Source organism: Mustela erminea, chromosome X, assembly GCF_009829155.1.
Source record: "Mustela erminea isolate mMusErm1 chromosome X, mMusErm1.Pri, whole genome shotgun sequence".
Taxonomy (NCBI): Eukaryota; Metazoa; Chordata; class Mammalia; order Carnivora; family Mustelidae; genus Mustela; species Mustela erminea.
In genome coordinates, this window is record NC_045635.1 from 31567716 (window position 1) to 31585992 (window position 18277).

General features: G+C 39.2%; 1 protein-coding gene across 4 annotated transcripts in view; it reads left to right on the plus strand.

Moving 5' to 3' along the window:
* The window catches only part of CFAP47 (cilia and flagella associated protein 47), a 521025-nt gene that overhangs the window by 22265 nt on the left and 480483 nt on the right, over window positions 1-18277 (plus strand). For all 4 annotated transcript variants that reach the window (XM_032330937.1, XM_032330938.1, XM_032330939.1 and 1 more), the window contains exons 6-8: window positions 157-317; window positions 1955-2082; window positions 6115-6350. In XM_032330937.1, the coding sequence (XP_032186828.1) occupies window positions 157-317; window positions 1955-2082; window positions 6115-6350 (525 nt within the window). The remainder of the gene's footprint in view (window positions 1-156; window positions 318-1954; window positions 2083-6114; window positions 6351-18277) is intronic.

Sequence of the window (18277 nt, forward strand, 5' to 3'; positions counted from 1 at the left end):
CCTTGGTCAAATTTATGTATGTTTCTTTAAAGACATTCATATTCTTGATCTTCTAGACTAAAATTTCAACAATTATGTTATAATCTCCTCTTAAAATATTTTATTTTATTTGCGTTCTACCTTAATATTCTTTTTATTTCTGATTTTCTATTACAGGGTACAAATATTCAACAAAGAACAGATGTTGCTTTAAATAATCTCACCTACTTAAGCAAAATAAAGAACATGGATGTTACCACTTTTATTTCTTGTGTTCCTAACGAAGGGAGGTTACTACCTTATCAAAAGATTGTAATTACATTTTGTTTCAGCCCAAAGTAAGCAAAAATTCAATTATGGTGTTTTTTATTAATTGAAAGTATGTCAATCATACATTCATCAAACTGACTTTAACAGTAAGACTGTCAGAAGGCACCAATCAGATTTTTCTTATTACGGCTTTCAATATTTCTAACATGGTTAATATTATTTTGCATATTTTAAAATTTTGTTCTACATATTTCATGTTTGATTACAAATCACTTCAGACCTTGTAGAAGTGGAAGTCTTGTATGGTTTTGCATTGTGAGCCCAGATGATTCTGTGCAACAAGATCTTGTTGTCCCTGCAGAAATAGGGGATAGCTAGTGGCATGCAGGATATGTCGATCCCTCCAAAGAGGATGCGGGTCTCTGGCCACAGCAAGACACTTGTTTGCTAAGGAGCATGAAGAGTAAGTCTCTAGCAACTGCTGGGATCCACCGCCCTTGCTTGCTAAACTTCATACAGACTTGTAGGACTTTTGCTAATGTTTATTTTTCATAATTCTCTGTACTTGGTTTGGTTATTTAGTTTGAAAATATGTTTGGAAATGCTGTTTTAAATACATAGGAGCAACTTCAGCTGTACTTGAGAGGTGGCCGTGTATGGAGATAATCGATCCCACTATACAACCGTATGTTTACCTTTGGGAGGAGGCAGTGCTCAATGTACTTTTCTCTGAGGCAACTGGGTTGCTTGATGATGATACCGATTGGGGGAGACCGAATTGTATTTTAATTTAAGGACTGTAATAAATCAAGTAATTCTTCTATTTGTACAATCTTCAATTGCCTCATGAATCATATTTTCCCACAGGCAATTTTTTGGTCAATGTATAAGATTCTGTTTAACACATGATCTCTGAAATTATAAATATTCTTGTTCATGGTAGCATGTAAGCTTTTTCTGATGGTCTAGCACAAACTCATAGGTATGATTATGATTGGAAGCCTTAAATATATTTTCAACATGCTACTTGCATTCCTGTGTAATATTTCACATCAATTTTTTTTAATGTGTAACTGAGTACCCACTGCTAAAAAAGCTGACCTGTAGGCAAGCAAGTAAAATCCATCAATCTACAGGTCTAGAGATAACTCATCTCTGATGTTGTTCCTTCTTCCCTTTTCCCATCTTCCCTTTCCTTTTCTCCTTTGACAAGATTTGGCTATTGTCAAATCTTATTCTCCAAATTGCTTGTTCTCCTCTAAGAATATCATGAATGTGGGTAGCAATATGTGCTTAGTCTACAGGAGGTGACAGGTATGGAACATAGGTTTGCAGTTACACCCAGAGGTAAAAAGGACTATTGGAGAGAATTGAACAGAGCCCTTAACTAGCAATGAACTTGGCCTGGAAAGAAAATCTTAACATAGAAAGTAACAGTGGAGCTGGACCTTGACAACTTAGTATTTTTAAATTACTTTTGTCTTGCAAATGTTGTCATGAACCCATTTTTCTGAATCTTTACATTTTGTGGCCTTCTTTTGGCAAGTCTCTTTAGGCAATAATTTTGGAAAATGGTTCACAATTATATTTTTATTCCTGAACTTTCATCTGTTCACGTAGATTTAAGGATTGGGTTGATTCCTATTGAGAGGTAATAGAGTATATCATCTTTGCTTTCAAAATAATTGATTGTAATTTTTTACAGGCTAATGATTGATGGTAAAAAGAATAATGACCCTTCACATAGGCAGGACTATGCTCTCTTTTTGAGATTTGAGTCTGTGGGAAGTAAAGATGGATTTTTGAGGGATGATAACAGTAAAACCATGAAAAGTAAGTATGAAATAAACATGAGCATCAAATGTACAGCCGTTTAAATTATTTAAAAGTTTGGGGATCATATTTGTAGAGGCAATTTAATAAATGTGTATAATTACTGAATAGAACAAAAATGCAAACATTCAAGAGACTATAAAAATGTCTTTTGTGGCATGTTAAGAAAGAAGTCAACCCACAGGATCATTTACATAAAAATTTTACAAGTTAGAATTTAGGTGACTTCATTATTTTTAAATGACAGTAGATAAACATGATGATCTAGAACTAAAGAATGAAAAAAGAAAATAAAAAACCAATCTGTCTTCTTTTCCCTTTTAAGCCTATGTTTTCTCTTAGAGATTAATATGGAAACAAACCAACCTATTTCATCTCTACCAGACCTTTAGCTCTTAGAATCTTCATATGATAACAGTCAAAGGACAAGACCTAGAACTGGAGCCCTAGTAAAAAGGGTATAATATCCTCTTACAGGGTGTTGATAAGGACAATATGCCTCGGAGGCCGCGTGTCAAGACACTGCTTTTTAATATTCTCAGATAGTATTAGATGGGTTATAGTGAGGAAAAATGGAACAAGACATGGAGTTCAGCTTAGCCAGACAGATCAAAGAGAAAATAAAGATAGAGACGGGTGAGGACTGGATTTGGAAAGATGGGACATGGCAAGTCAAGGGTCAAAAAGATTTGTGTATCAGGATGAGTGATACCATTGAGCAGGCTTGCACCCTTTCCCTAGGACAGAAAATGAGTGCTCTGCTACTATTTGTATTACGGTTTGTGATTTGAGCTCTGTCTGCCAGTCATAGACAGAAGATTTGTTTGAGTCTTGCAAGTTAATCTGCTTTTGAATGGCCAGAGAAGGAGATGGTAGGTTTGCCTTAAAGGTAATTTAAAGTCCAGAGTTGGCTAGCAAGAGCCTCAGTGAAGAAATGCACAAAACTATAGTTTATAGTTCCTACCTTCTCTCTAGTGTCTCCAAAACTTCACGTTTATGTTATTGCCCAGCTTATATTCCTCTGTCCATTATTTTAATGACCCTTTTCCATGTACACTTGTTTCTTGGCCCATATTCCATAGTGACTGAGTGGTAAACCTCTAATCTGATTAAATTCAACTCTTAGCCTACCCTGGGTCTGCAACTAGGAAGCTAATTGTGCTGGGTAAAAGCACAAAACCATTTTTTTTTAAAATTTCACCTTTTCACTTTTTAATCTATTATTTCACTTTTTAATCTATAATCTATTATTTCACTTTTTAATCTGTAATCACTAACCCCAAGTGGGTCCTTTAAGATGGTTGACATTTCTACTGCATTCCTCCTTTCCGTCACTTTCTCACAGTATGAGATCAGTATCACACACCTTATCTTCCCTCACCTCAAACCTCCAAGACTTCCTCTTTCCTCTTCACTCTAAACTTGTAAATATATTAAGTGACCTAGCATACATTTCCACTTGGATACCTATTAGGCATTTCAAACTTAACATGTCCAGAAAAACCCTCCTGGTTTCCCCATAACCTGTCTTTCCTGTCTCAAGAAATGGCAATTCTATCACTTCTGTTGCTCAGGCTCAAGACCTTAGCTTCACCATTTATCATGTGTTCAATTTCCCATTTTATATCCAGTCCATCAGCAAATTTTGTTGAATCTCCTCTTAAAACTATAGGTTAAATCTGACCCTTTCTCACCCTTCTTTTACTACTCTTACTTAGCCATATTTGGTTCCTTAGGGTTTTGGGAACGTGCCAAGGAAATAATTACCTTAGAGTCTTTGTATTTGCTCTTCTTGCTCTTCTGTTTGGAATACACTTTTCCTGGATTTTCACATGATTTTCTTCCCGAGTTCCCATATATACATATGTGTGTGTGTGTGTGTGTGTATATATATATTTTTTAAGATTTTATTTATTTATTTGACAGAGAGAGAGAGAGAGAGATTACAAGTAGGCAGAGAGACACACAGAGAGGGGGAAGCAGGCTCCCAGCTGAGCAGAGAGCATGATCCCAGGACCCTGAGATCATGACCCAGGCCAGAGGCAGAGGCTTAATCCACTGAGCCACCCAGGCGCCCCCTGAGTTTCTTCATATTTTTGCTCAAAATTTTCCCAATCAAGAGAAATCTTTTTGGACTTTCCTACATGAAAGAACAGTTCCAAGATATTGTGTACTGTCTTACCCTTGTAGGAGAGGAAAAATAATTTTCCCTCTACCTCTCTAGGTTCTTGGTTGAGACCTCCCTTAAAAGACAACTTAAGAAGTGGGGGCACCTGGGTGTCTCAGTCGGTTAAGTGTCTGCCTTCGGCTCAGGTCATGATTCCAGAGTCCTAGGATCCAGCCCCACGTCAGACTGGCTGCTCAGTGGAAAGCCTGCTTCTTCCTCTCCCTGCTTTCTTTCTCGCTCTCTCTCTCTCACGTATGAAAAAAATTAAAAAAAAAAAGAAAGAAAGAAAAGAAAAGACAGATTAAGAGGGAAAACAAAGCAAACAAGTTTAATAACATGTATACCTCCTCTATACATGGGAGAGACCCAGGAAAACTGAGTAACTCCCCAAGTGGCTGGAAACTTCACTTTAAATACCATCTCCAGCTACAGACAAAAGATACTGGGGTGTGGCAGCAAGTTATGGGAGGTTTTCAGTTCATAGTAGGGGATGGTATGGTTGTGATGAAGACTTAAGTATCCGCCTTCTTTGATGAGAGTTTCCTCCTGGTAGTTTTCCAGAGCTTTTCCTGTGTCTGCTGTTACATAACAATAGTCTGCTTAAAATGATTCTTATGCCAGGTGTAAGGGCCTACTTGGTCAGTACTGGCTTCATCCCCATAGAATAACCATCCCCGATATATAGGTAGTGAACTTAGATTGAACCTGCCCCTTCCCCCAAGAAGAAAGCACTTAGAAACAGAACCAGTGAAATACCACCAGCTGGTGAAATACGGCCAAATAGCCCCAATAACAGAGCACAGATACCAGGACATGTCAGGCTGACCAGAGATAACGGAGTCCAGATACAAGGACGTGTCTGGCCAGATGGAAACGTCCAATCAAGGGAAAGCGCACATATTACCTCCCTACCTGCCAAGGACGTGTCTGGCCAGGTGGAAATGTCCAATCAAGGGAGAGTGCACGTATTACCCGCCAAGGAGCATGAGCCTTGCCTATCAGGCACCAGACAAAGGCGCCGATTCTAAGCCAAGGTCATAGGCTGAGTTTAATGACTATCATGGGGTAAAGTGTAATCTAATTGGCTGCTCTTACGAAACCTAGCGTAATTATGTAATGTTTTCTGTATGTTACATTCTCATTGGCCAGGCTCAACTATGTGGCTTTTACTCTATAAAAACTGGCCTATGAGAATAGAAGGTCATCACTTTCCTTTGTGAAAGGTGACCCCGAACGTTTGGTTCTGGTTTTTGGTGCTGGCGCGAAATAAAGCCCTGCTTAACTTTCGCTTTGTATCGGTCTGGTCCTTTTGTCCACGGACCCTTTCACCAGGGATGCCTGGGTGGCTCAGTCCATTAAGTGTCCACCTTCAGCTCAGGTCATGATCCCAGGGTCCTAGGATTGAGTCCCCACAGCCTTCTCCCTCTGCCTGCCACTCCCCTCTGTTTGTGCTCTCTCTCTCTCTAACAAATAAATAAATAAAATCTTAAAAAAAAAAAATCCTTATGCCAAAGAGGCATATGTTCGGGTGACAAATTGTGCTCCCCCTCACCCAACATTACTTTTCCCCATAGCACTTATCCTGTCTGAAATGCTATATATTTCCTTATTTTATTGTCAGCATCACCTCCCTAGAATATAAAGTCCATGAGAGCAGGAACAGTGTCTATTTTATTCACTGCTGTATCTCCACAGCCTAGAAGAGTACGTGGCATAGAGAAGGCACTTAATAATTTTGTTGAATGAAGACTGAATGAGCTACCCATGTCTCATCAGTTCTTTCAGATGACACTATTTGGACTGAGCAAATAATACGCTGGATTCCCAACACTTTTTATGTTAAAGAGCTATTATTGCTTTTACAGGTGATCGATTTCAGAAAGTGGAATTAGCACTGACAGGCACAGGACTTCCCATCTTACTACAGTTTGATCCAGGAAAGGTCCTTAATTTTGCACCATGTTTCATGGGTGAACATTCAGAGCTTCTGTGTATTATGCAAAATCGATCCAACTCACTTCCTGTGATGTACCGCTTTCAAAAAACTGCACATTTTAAAATTGATCCTGAAAGGGGCAAGATTGATGAAGGATGCATCCAGGTAAGATAATTATTTGATGCTTTCACATGCTTCAAATATTTTAAAATTTGCTAAAATGACATGCAGAGGATTAAAAACTTCATTTTATTCCACCGGTATTATAAATTTTATCTCTTCTGTGGCCTTGTGAATGCTTCAGTGTTGGCACTTACACAGTATCTGTAATTATTTGTTAAGTGCCTTTCGTGTGCCAGGAAAAGCATTTGACACTGAAGGGAATGTAAAGAAGGACAAAACATAGTTATTGCTTCCAAGCATTTTTGGGGGTGGGGGGCTCAGAGAGTATTTATTTATTATTGCTCCAGGAGGCAGGACTCTAAATTTAACTATCTAACATGGAGCCTTAGCCCTCCTTGTCTTGAGTGGGTGCAGGAATAGGTCCTAAAGGCTTTGTCTAGGACAGTGGCAGCCAGCAACCAGAGGAGGAATGCCCCTGAGCCAGTAGTTGCCCATAACTGCAAAAAGTAAAAAGGAGGTGGGAACCAGGCACTTGCCCCAGCCTCAGAGATGCTGAAGGAAGTGCAAGATGCTTTGGGACTCACCCCTAGACTGAAGATTGGCCAAGCTGGGATATACACATGTGGGACAAGCAGAAGTCCAGTGCCCCATGTTACTGTAGTGCCTGTAGTGCCCCATGCTACAGTTAACCCATGACAGAAGGGAGGGGGTTGGCAGTTTGGCCTCTGAGGGGTCCAGGCCTGACCCTCCTGTGAGGTGAGGTGGTATGGGGGAAAACTGCCACCATAGTCTTAACTACTTGCTGAGGGGTGAGTTTCTCAGCCTTTTGCCTAAGGGCATGCCCTTTACCCCCCAAATCTTAGTGGCTGATGGAAGGGCATCCTGCAGCCATGGTCGCGGGCAATATGTGTCCCGGGCACAGTGAGCTGTGGCGGGTGTAGGGTACGCTCGCAGCAGGAGTTTTGTCGTCATCAGATCAGCAGATAGGGTTAGCAGGTGTCTGAGTGTAAGGAGGACAACGGGTCCTGGCACAGGCTCGGGTCTCAGCACGGGTGCTTGTGATCCTGGAGTGACTCCACTGGTACATCAGTGACATATCCCGCCACAGAAGCCCCACCTTGCTCAGTCACTGGGCGGGACGGGAGGAGGAGGGGGCGGTTCCGCGTGGGTGGTGCTGGTGGCTGAGAAGGGCGGGACTGGGACGCAGGTGGCACCGCGCAGCTCCTTGCTGCGGCTGCGCCTGCGCCTGCGCCTGCGCCTGCTGTAGACTCACTTCCGCTGCCTCCTGGAGCCTGGCTGGCAGCGTGTAGACTGCGGAGGCTGCTTGGTAGTGGTGGCAGCCATGCTGGATACAACCTGCGTCACCCTCTACCTTGGCCTAGGGCAACCGGTTCCTGGTCTGCCTGTGCAGACAACGATGCCTCCTTTCCTCCAATGCTCCGCCCAGTAAGAATTTTTTTTTTAATGTACTAAGGAAGTGTAAAACATACGTACCAACTGCTATGGTTTAAGAAGAATGCAAAATGTGTTGAAAGAGATCTCTAAGAAGGTGATAGTGAAACCCAGAGGACTGTTTTTACTTCCAGCCAGGTAGCTAGGTCTGCCTATGATAGTAACGTGAGCCAGACCTTGAAGGTTGAGCAGAATTTTCAAATTTGAAACTAGTTGTTCTTAACTGGCCTAGGCCTCCAACTGCTGGTGTGCAGCAGGCAAGTTGAAGTCTGAGAGTCTCAGGCCAGCTTCTGTCTTTCTTACTACTCACATAACTCTTGTCCTTGTCCTCTAAACCAGGGTTGGCTGACTATGCTGCACAGGCCGAATCTGGCCTGCTGCCTGTTTATTTAAAGTAACAACTACTGTTGGAATGTAGCTGCTCTTATTGTCTGTTGTCTATGGCTGCATTTATGCTACAAAGGCAAAGTTGAATAGTTGTGAGAGAGCTGTGTTGATTAAAAATAAGATAGTTAAAGGGACACCTGAGTGGCTCAGTCAGTTAAGTGTCTGCCTTTGGCTCAGGTCATGATCCTGGAATCTGAGGATCGAGTCCCACCTGGGGCTCCCCACTCAGCTTCTTCCTCTGACCCTTCCCCCTCTCATGCTCTCTCTCTCAAATAAATAAATACATTCTTTAAGAAAAAAAAAGAAGAGTTATTTTATGAGACACCTGGGTGGCTCATTCATTAAATATATGCCTTTGGCTCAGGTCATGATCCCAGGGCCCTGGGATCGAGCCCCATGTTGGGCTCTCTGCCCAGCAGGAAGCCTGCTTTTCCCTCTCCTACTCCCCCTGCTTGTGTTCCTTCTGTTGCTGTGTTTCTCTCTGTCAAATAAACAATAAAAATCTTAAAAAAAAAAAAAAGATAGTTATTTTACCAGCAAAACTGGATTTACTTGAGAATAGCAGAGAACTGTAATTCGGGACAAACAAGCTATGGCAAAAATCATAGGCTTGTCCAGCAACCAAAGAGAGGAACGTTATTTCTGGAGAAGGAGAAAGAAGTTGGGAGTGGTTATTTTGAAGGAAAACCCACTGAAGAAGAGCAGGAGTTCAGGGTGATGCCTGTTTGTTGTTGACTGGGTGCTGGGGTAGTCGATTTCTTACAGGAGATGCAGTGTACATATTTTCTGGTTGGGACCTGTATCAGATGATTCTTTCCAAGCCACATTTCTTCTTGTAATTGAAGTCTACTGGCAGGACGTGAGAGCTCCTCCTTCTGGCCTCCCGATTCCATTTTAGTGAGGTTTCCCTTTATTAATTTTTACAGTTATATGGCCCATAAAGCCCAAAATATTTAATGTTTGGCCATTTACAGAAAAAGTTAGGAGCCTTGCTCTAAACAGTAGCAAGCGTGAATGCTTTCAGTTTCACCTCAGGTTCTTATGTTACCATCTTTTCTTCACTGCATTGTGATATGGCTCATAAAGTTATTGATGGAAGCTTTCTCCCAGTTGCAATCAGGAACTATTGTACACATGTTTAAATGCATACAGCTCATATTTATAACTCTTCCTGCTTCATTAGAATGACTCACTTCCGTCCCCCCAAATTTGGATAGATTTAATCAGTCTTTATAGAATAACAACTGATGTTAACTACATTATGGAAAACGTGTGCTTTTTAACTGCTTCCTAGACTTTCTTTAGTTCAGTCCTCTTAAATCTACCAACTCAGTTTATTTTCTCCAGTGACATGGACCTCTTTCAAAATGTGTCTGATAGCTAAGTTCCAAGTGTCATTTTTAACCCTCTGTGTTTCTGAGTTTCTCAAGGACTAATAACTTTCAGATTAATAAAAAGTAAATGTGGGAAGTGTGGGGGGTTTGCTGGAGACCTGTGGCTTACACAGGCTGGTCAAATCGTTTGTTAGAAGTGACATATTACTTGGAAGTGAGATGAGATTGTTCTTTTTAGTACTAGCTTACTGAGCTAGAATTCTCATATGATAAAATTCACACATTCAAAGAGTATAATTCAGTACTATTTAGTATATTCACAGAATTGTGGAACCATTAGCACTTATTCTACAACATTCTCATCACCCCAGGCAGAAGCTCTGCGTCCATGAGCAGTCACTCCCTCTTCTTATTCCTCAGCCTGTGGCAGCCACTAATCTCTTTTCTATGTCTAAATTTCCCTGTCCTTGACATTGCGTATAAATATAATCATAAAATATGAGGACTCTGTGATTGGTTTCTTTGATTCAGCATTGTATTTCCAAGTTGTGTCAGTGTTGGAAGAATGTGTCACTACCTCATTGCTTTTCATGGCCAGATTGTATTTCATTGTATGGATAGCCTACCTTTTGTTTATCCATTCATGGGTTGATGGGCATTTGAGTTGTTTCCATCTTTTGGCTCCTATGAATAATGCTGCTATAGTTATATTGTTATCACATTGTTACAATGTCCTTTTAATGGTGAGGACACTTAAGATCTACCATCTTATCAAATTTCAAGTGTACGATACAGTATTGTTAACTATGGTCACCATTTCCAGAAGTTACTCATTTTGGAGAACTGAAACTTTGTGCCCTTTGACTAACATCTTCCTATTTCCTGTTCCTTCCCACCCTTAGCAACCACCTTCTACTCTTCTGTTTGTTTAACTGTTTTAGATTCTGTGTGTAGGTAAGATAATGCAATATTTCTCTTTCTGTGTCTGACTTATTTCACTTAATATAACATTCTCTAAGTACATCATGTTGTCACAGATGTCAAGAATTCCTTCTTTCTTAAGGCTGAATAAAATTCTGTTATTCTTCTGCATGTGGATATCCAATTTCTCCAGCACAATTTATTAAAGAGACTGTCTTTTTTCTACTGTGTGTTTCTTGGCGTTCTTACTGCAGTCTAGTTGATTATAAAGGCACAGATTTATTTGTGGGCTCTCTATTCTGTTCATATGTTTATATATCTTTTTTATGCCGATACCTCCCTGTTTTGGTAACTGTAGTTTTGTATTATAGTTTGAAATTGGGAAATGGGATGCCTCCAGCTTTGTTCTTTTTGCTCAAAATTGCATGGGTCTTTTGTGTTTAAATTAGGAACAAAAAGAGTAAAATACTTAGGAATAAACTTAACCAAAGAGGCAAAAGACTTAAACACTGAAAATTGTGAAACATTGATGAAGGGAACTAAAGAAGGCACAAATAAAGAGAAAACAATCCTGTGTTCATGGTTAGGGAGAATTAATATTTTTAAATGTCTGTACTATCCAAAGTGATCTACAGGTTTATTACAATCCTTATCAAAATCCCAGTGGTGCTCTTTAAGAAACAGAAAAAAAATCTATGGACATGTTTTCAGTACTCTTCGGTATACACCAAAGAGTAGAATTGTTGAATCATGGACATGTTTTCAGTACTCTTCGGTATACACCAAAGAGTAGAATTGTTGAATCATGTGAAAACTCTGTTTAACCTTTTGAGAAACTATCATACTGTTTTCCAAAGATATTGCACTATTTCATAACTCTTACCAGCAATGAATATGTGTTTTAATGTTCTAATACCTCCACACCTTTGCCCATATTTGTTAATTTTCTTCTTTTTGATTATACCTATCCCAGTGGGTACAAAGTGGCTTCTCAATGCAGTTTTCATTTACATTTCCCCAGTGAATATTGATGTTGAATGCCCTTCCATATGCTTACTGTACATTGGTATATGTTGGTTAGAGAAGTATTTATTCATGTGTACTGTAGGCAGAATAATGACCACCTAAAAGCGTCCTTATCCTTATCCTAATCTCTGGAATTTGTGAATATGTGATGTTGCAATGAATTGCAATGGAGAATTTAGGTTTTAACTGGAAGTAATGTTGATAATCATTTGACCTTAAAATGGTGAGATTAACCTGGATTATCTGTGTGGGCCCAATATAATCACAGGGGTACTTAAACATAAAATTAGGAGGCAGAAAAATTGTCAGTGTCAGAGTGATATGATGTGAAAAATATTTGCATGTCTGTTACTGGCTTTGATAATGGAAGGGGAGGGTAATGAGCCAAAGGAACACGATGGCCTCTGGAAGGTAGGGAAAGATAAGTAAATAGATTCTCAAAAGGAAAAAAAAAAAAAAGGAAATAGATTCTCCACTAAACACCAGAAATGAACGTCGTGCTGCTGAAATCTTGGTTTTGGTTCATTGAGATTGGAGTCAGACTTTTGACCTACGGAAGTAGAAGAAACTGAGCTGTTGTAGCCCACAGAGTTGTTTGTAATTTGTTATTGTAAAAATAGGAAACTAATACAATATTCTTTACCCATTTTTAATTGGGATATTTATCCTTTTGTTGTTGAATTGCAAAAGTTCTTTATGTATTCTAGATACAAGTCCTTTATCAGATATGTGACTTACAAATATTTTCTCCCCTTCTGTGGGTTGTTTTCTCATTTTCTTTTTTTGTCCTTTGAAATGAAAACGTTTTAAACTTTTGATTAAGTCCAATGTATCTTTTTCTCCCCTTTTGTCACTTGTACTTTTAGTATCATGTCTTAGTAGTTATACAATATCCAAGGTCATTAAGATTTGTTCCTGTTTTCCTCTAGGAAATTTAGCTTATACATTTAAAATATATTATCCATTTTGAGATTTATCGTGTTATTTAGACGTCCAGATTCGTTCTTTTACATATAGATGTACAGTTATCTTGGAATCTAGGCATACTTATTGACAAAATACTTGATTATATATATTTTTTAAAGATTTTATTTATTTATTTGACAGAGAGAAATCACAAGTAGATGGAGAGGCAGGCAGAGAGAGAGAGAGAGGGAAGCAGGCTCCCTGTTGAGCAGAGAGCCCAATGCGGGACTCGATCCCAGGACCTCGAGATCATGACCTGAGCCGAAGGCAGCAGCTTAATCCACTGAGCCACCCAGGTGCCCCCAAAATACTTGATTATAAATGTAAGATTTTATGTACTCAACTCTTTTTTATTTATCTGTGTTTATCCTTGTGCCAGTATCACAGTATACTGATTAGTGTTGTAGTAATTTTTGAAATTGGGAAATGTCAGTCCTTCAGATTTGATCTTTTTAAGGAAATTTTTGACCAATTTGAGACCCTTGAAAATTCATATGAGTTTTAGAATTAGCTTACTAAGTTATATAAAAACAAAAACAACAAAACACCCCAGCAGCTGGGATTTTGATAGGAATTGTGTTGAAACTATAAATCTGTTTGAGAGTGTTTCTATCTTAATATTAAATCTTGCAATTTATGAAAATTGGATAGCTTCCCATTTATTTTTGTCTTTTAAAATTTCTTTCAGTAGTGGGGCTCCTGGGCAGCTCAGTGAGTTAAAGCCTCTGCCTTCGGCTCAGGTCATGATCTCAGGGTCCTGGAATCAAACCCTGTATCAGGCTCTCTGCTCCGCAGGAGCCTGCTTCCCTCTCACTCTCTGCCTACCTCTCTGCCAACTTGTGATCTCTGTCTGTCAAATAAATAAATAAAATCTTTAAAAAAAAAAGATTAATGTTATCTGTGAATAGAGACCATTTTTATACCTTCCTTTCCAATTTGGATGCATTGCATCCAAATGATGCTTTTCATCATTGCCTTGCCTAGAACCTCTACTATGGTATTAAATAGATGTGACGAGAGTATATTTTTCTTCTTCCTAATCTAAGTTTCATCATTAAGTATGATGTTAGTTGTAGGTGTTTCATAGATTGCATTTATAAACATGGGGAAGTTCTCTTCTACTTCAAGTGTTTTAGGTGTTTTTACTGTGAAAATGTATTTTCTCACGTACTTTTTCTGTGTCTATTACAGTGGTAATACGTTTTTTGCCCTTTATTGAGGTGGGGTATTACCTTAAGTGATATTCTTTTTTTTTAATATTTTATTCATTTATTTGACAGAGATCACAAGCAAGCAGAGAGGCAGGCAGAGAGAGAGGAGAAATCAGGCTCCCCGCTGAGCAGAGAGCCTGATATGGGGCTCGGTCCAGGACCCCAGGATCATGACCTGAGCCGAAGGCAGAGGCTCTAACCCACTGAGCCACCCAGGCGCCCCTTGAGTGATATTCTGATGTTAAACCTGGGATAATTCCCTGTTGTACAGATTGAAAATCCTTTGTACATATTTCTGGGTTCAGTTTGATAATATTTAGTTGAATTTTGCTTATATATTCATTAGGAACATTGACCCATAGTTTTCTTTTCTTAAACGTCTTTGGTTTTGACCGAGTAAAGCTGCTGTTATAGAGTAAGTTGGAAAGTGTTTTTTCAGTTTTTGGAATAGTTTATGAAGGGCTGGTGCTAATTCTCCTTTAAATGTTTGATTAAAAAAAAGGTTTGATAAGATTCACCATCAAAGCCATCATGTTCTGGGCTTTTCATTATCAGAGGGTTTTTTTTTAAAGATTTTATTTGTTTATTTGACAGACAGAGACCACAAATAGACAGAGAGGCAGGCAGAGTGAGAGAGAGAAGCAGGCTTCCTGCCAAGCAGAGAGCCTGATATGGGGCTCGGTCCAGGACCCCGGGATCATGACCTGAGCCGAAGGCAGAGGCTCTAACCCACTGAGCCACCCAGGCGCCCCTTGAGTGATATTCTGATGTTAAACCTGGGATAATTCCCTGTTGTACAGATTGAAAATCCTTTGTACATATTTCTGGGTTCAGTTTGATAATATTTAGTTGAATTTTGCTTATATATTCATTAGGAACATTGACCCATAGTTTTCTTTTTTTAAACGTCTTTGGTTTTGACCGAGTAAAGCTGCTGTTATAGAGTAAGTTGGAAAGTGTTTTTTCAGTTTTTGGAATAGTTTATGAAGGGCTGGTGCTAATTCTTCTTTAAATGTTTGATTAAAAAAAAGGTTTGATAAGATTCACCATCAAAGCCATCATGTTCTGGGCTTTTCATTATCAGAGGGTTTTTTTTTAAAGATTTTATTTGTTTATTTGACAGACAGAGACCACAAGTAGACAGAGAGGCAGGCAGAGAGAGAGAGAGAAGCAGGCTTCCTGCCAAGCAGAGAGCCGGATGTGGGACTCGATCCCCGGACCCTGGGATCATGACCCGAGCCGAAGGCAGCGGCTGAACCCACTGAGCCACCCAGGCGCCCCTATCAGAGGGTTTTGATTTCTAATCAATCTCTTATTAACCCAGGGCTATTCAGATTTTTTATTTCTTCTAGAAACAATTTTAGAAGTTTGCAACTGTCTAAGAATATGTCCATATCACCTAGGTTATCTAATTTGTGGTCATATACCTGTTCATCCTATTACCTCATACTTTGTTTTGTGTATGTATGTCAATTTTTGGTTTTCTGTTTATGGAAATCAACTACTTTGTTCACATGCATTTTATTTAAATAGCTTTTTTCTTTATTACATTTTTGAATTTTGATTCCAGTATAGTTAGTGTACAGTGTTATATTAGTTTCAGATGTACAATGCAGTGATTCAGCATTTCTATACACTACTCAGTGCTCATCATGATAAGTGCACTCCTTACTTCCCATCACCTGTTTCACTCACCCCGCCGCCCTCCTCCCCACTGGTTACCATCGGTTTGTTCTCTATAGTTAAATGTCTGTTTCTTCATTTGTCTCTCTCTTTTTTCCTTTGCTCACTTATTTCTTAAATTCCATAAGTAAAATCATGTGATATTTGTCTTTCTCTGACTGACTTATTTTGCTGAGCATTATACTCTCTGACTGACTTATTTTGCTGAGCATTATACTCTCTAGCTCCATCCATGTTGTTGCAAATGGTAAGATTTCATTCTTTTTAATGTCTCAGTAATATTCCAGTGTGTGTGTGTATGGCATGTATATATACATGGTGTGTGTGTGTGTGTGTGTGTGTGTATATATATATATATATATATATATATATGACATCTTTATCCATTCACATATTGATGGACACTTGGACTGCTTCCGTAGTCCATAATTTGGCTATAATGAATAATGCTGCAATAAACATAGAAGTGTATATATCCTTTTGAATTGGTGTTTTTGTATTTTCTGGGTAAATATCCAGTAGTGCCATTACTGGATCACAGGGAGGGTAGTTCTATTTTTAACTTTCTTTAAAAAAAATTTATTTTTGTTTATTTGACAGAGAGATTGAGAGAAAGAGAGAATGCATAGTCGGGGGAGTGGTGGGCAGAGGGAGAGGGAGAAGCAGGCTCCCACCTGAATATGGAGCATGATGTGGGGCTTGATTCCAGGACTCTGGGATCATGACCTGAGCTGAAGGCAGCTGCTTATTCAACTGAGCCACCCAGGTGCCCCTATTTTTAATTTTTTGAGGAACCTCCATACTATTTCCCACAGTGGCTGTATCAGTTTGCATTGCTACCAACAGTGCGAGAGGATCTCTTTCTCTGTACATCCTCACCTACACTTGTTTCTTGTGTTACTGATTTTAGCCATTCTGATAGGTGTGAGGTGATATCTTATTGTGATTTTTGGTTTGTATTTCCCTGATGATTAATGGTGTTGAGTATCTTTTCATGTCTGTTGGCCATCTGTATGTTTTATTTGGAAAAATGTCTGTTCATGTCTTCTGCCCATTTTTTATTAAAGATTTTATTTATTTATTTTCAGAGAAAGACACAGCAAGAGAGGGAACACAAGCAGAGGGAGTGGGAGGAGGAGAAGCAGGCTTCCTGCTGAGCAGGGAGCCTGATACAGGGCTTGATTCCAGGACTCTGAGATCATGATCTGAGCCAAAGGCAGATGCTTAATGACTGAGCCATGCAAGTGCCCCTTTCTGCCCATTTTTAATTGGATTATTATTTTTTTTGAGTTATGGTTTGTATAAGTTTTTCACATATTTTAGATACTAACCCTTTATCAGATATGTCATTTGCACATAGCTTCTCCTATTTAGTGGGTTGTCTTTTAATTTTCTCGATTGTTTTCTTCATTGTGCAGAAGCTTTTTATTTGAATGTTCCCTCAGTTTTTTTTAAAAAAAATATTTTATTTATTAATTTGACAGGGAGAGAGCACAAGCAGGGGTAGCAGCAGGCAGAGAGAGGGGGAAAAGCATGCTCCCAGCTGAGCAGGGAGCCTGATACCGGGCTGGATCCCAGGAGGATCAGGACCTAAGCTGAAGGCAAATGCTTCATCGACTGAGCCATCCAGGCACCCTGTTCCCTCACTTTTTATTGTTGATAGTGATAGTCTCTCTTTCATTCTCAATTGTAGCAAATGGTCTTTCTCTCTCTCTCTTTTTTTTTTATTGTTTTTTGTTTTTTGCTTGGTGAGTCTAGCTAATAATTTTCCATTACTGTTGATCATTTCAAAGACAGTTCCAGATTTGTAGATTGTCTCAATTGCTTTCAGTTCTCTATTTCATGTATTACTGCTTTTCTCTTTATTCCTTTTCTTCTCTTCAGTTTGGGCTTACTTTGTTCTTCTTTTTTCTATTTTCTAAGGTGGAAATTTTGGTTATGATTTAAAGACCTTTTAAATTTACTATTTTTAAAAAAGATTATTTATTTATTTATTTGACAAACAGAGATCACAAGTAGGCAGAAAGGCAGGCAGAGAGAGAGAGAGGAGGAAGCAGGCTCCTGCTGAGCAGAGAGCCCGATGTAGGGCTCGATCCCAGGACGCTGGGATCAAGACCTGAGCCAAAGGCAGAGGCTCTAACCCACTGAGCCACCCAGGCGCCCCTACTAATTTTTTTTTAAACTTAAAAAAATATCATTTATTTTTGACAGAGAGAGAGATATAGAGAGAGAGAAAGAAAGTACCTGAGCAGGTGTAGCACAAGTCAGGGGGGCAGACAGAGGGAGAAGCCGACTCCCCAGTGAGCATGGACCCTATTGGGGGACTTGATCCCAGGGCACTGGGATGGTGACTTGAGCCAAAGACAGATGCTTAACTGACTGAGCCACCCAGGTGCCCCTAAATTTACTTTAATCACAGCTTTTGCTGTATTTCATTAGTTTTGGTATGTTGTGTTATAGTTTTCCTTCATCTCAGGGTATTCTCTAATTTTCCCTGAGGTTTCTTTGACCCATTGGTTACTTAGAAGTATATTGTTTAATTTCTACATATTTGTGAGTTTTCCATATTTCGTTCTCTTTTGTTTTTTTTTAACAATTTCTATACTTTATTGATAGTCTCTATTTTGTGAGATGTTTTCTTTCTTTCTTTCTTTCTTTTTTTATTTTTAGATTTTTATGTAACACACTGAGAGTGTTCACAAGTAGGCAGAGGGGCAGGCAGAGAGAGAGGGGGAAGCAGGCTCCCCACTGAGCAGAGAGCCTAATGTGGGGCTCAGTCCCCAGACCTGGAGACCATGACCTGAGCTGAAGGCAGAGGCTTAACTCTGAGCCACCCAGGCACCCCTGTGAGATGTTTTCATACCTTTTCTAATTCTTTTCCTATTGATATATAATTAATAGATAGCATTAGTATAATGGTATTTGTAAATATTGGAAAATGATCACCATAATAAGTCTGTTTAATATCTATCACTATACATAGTTTTAG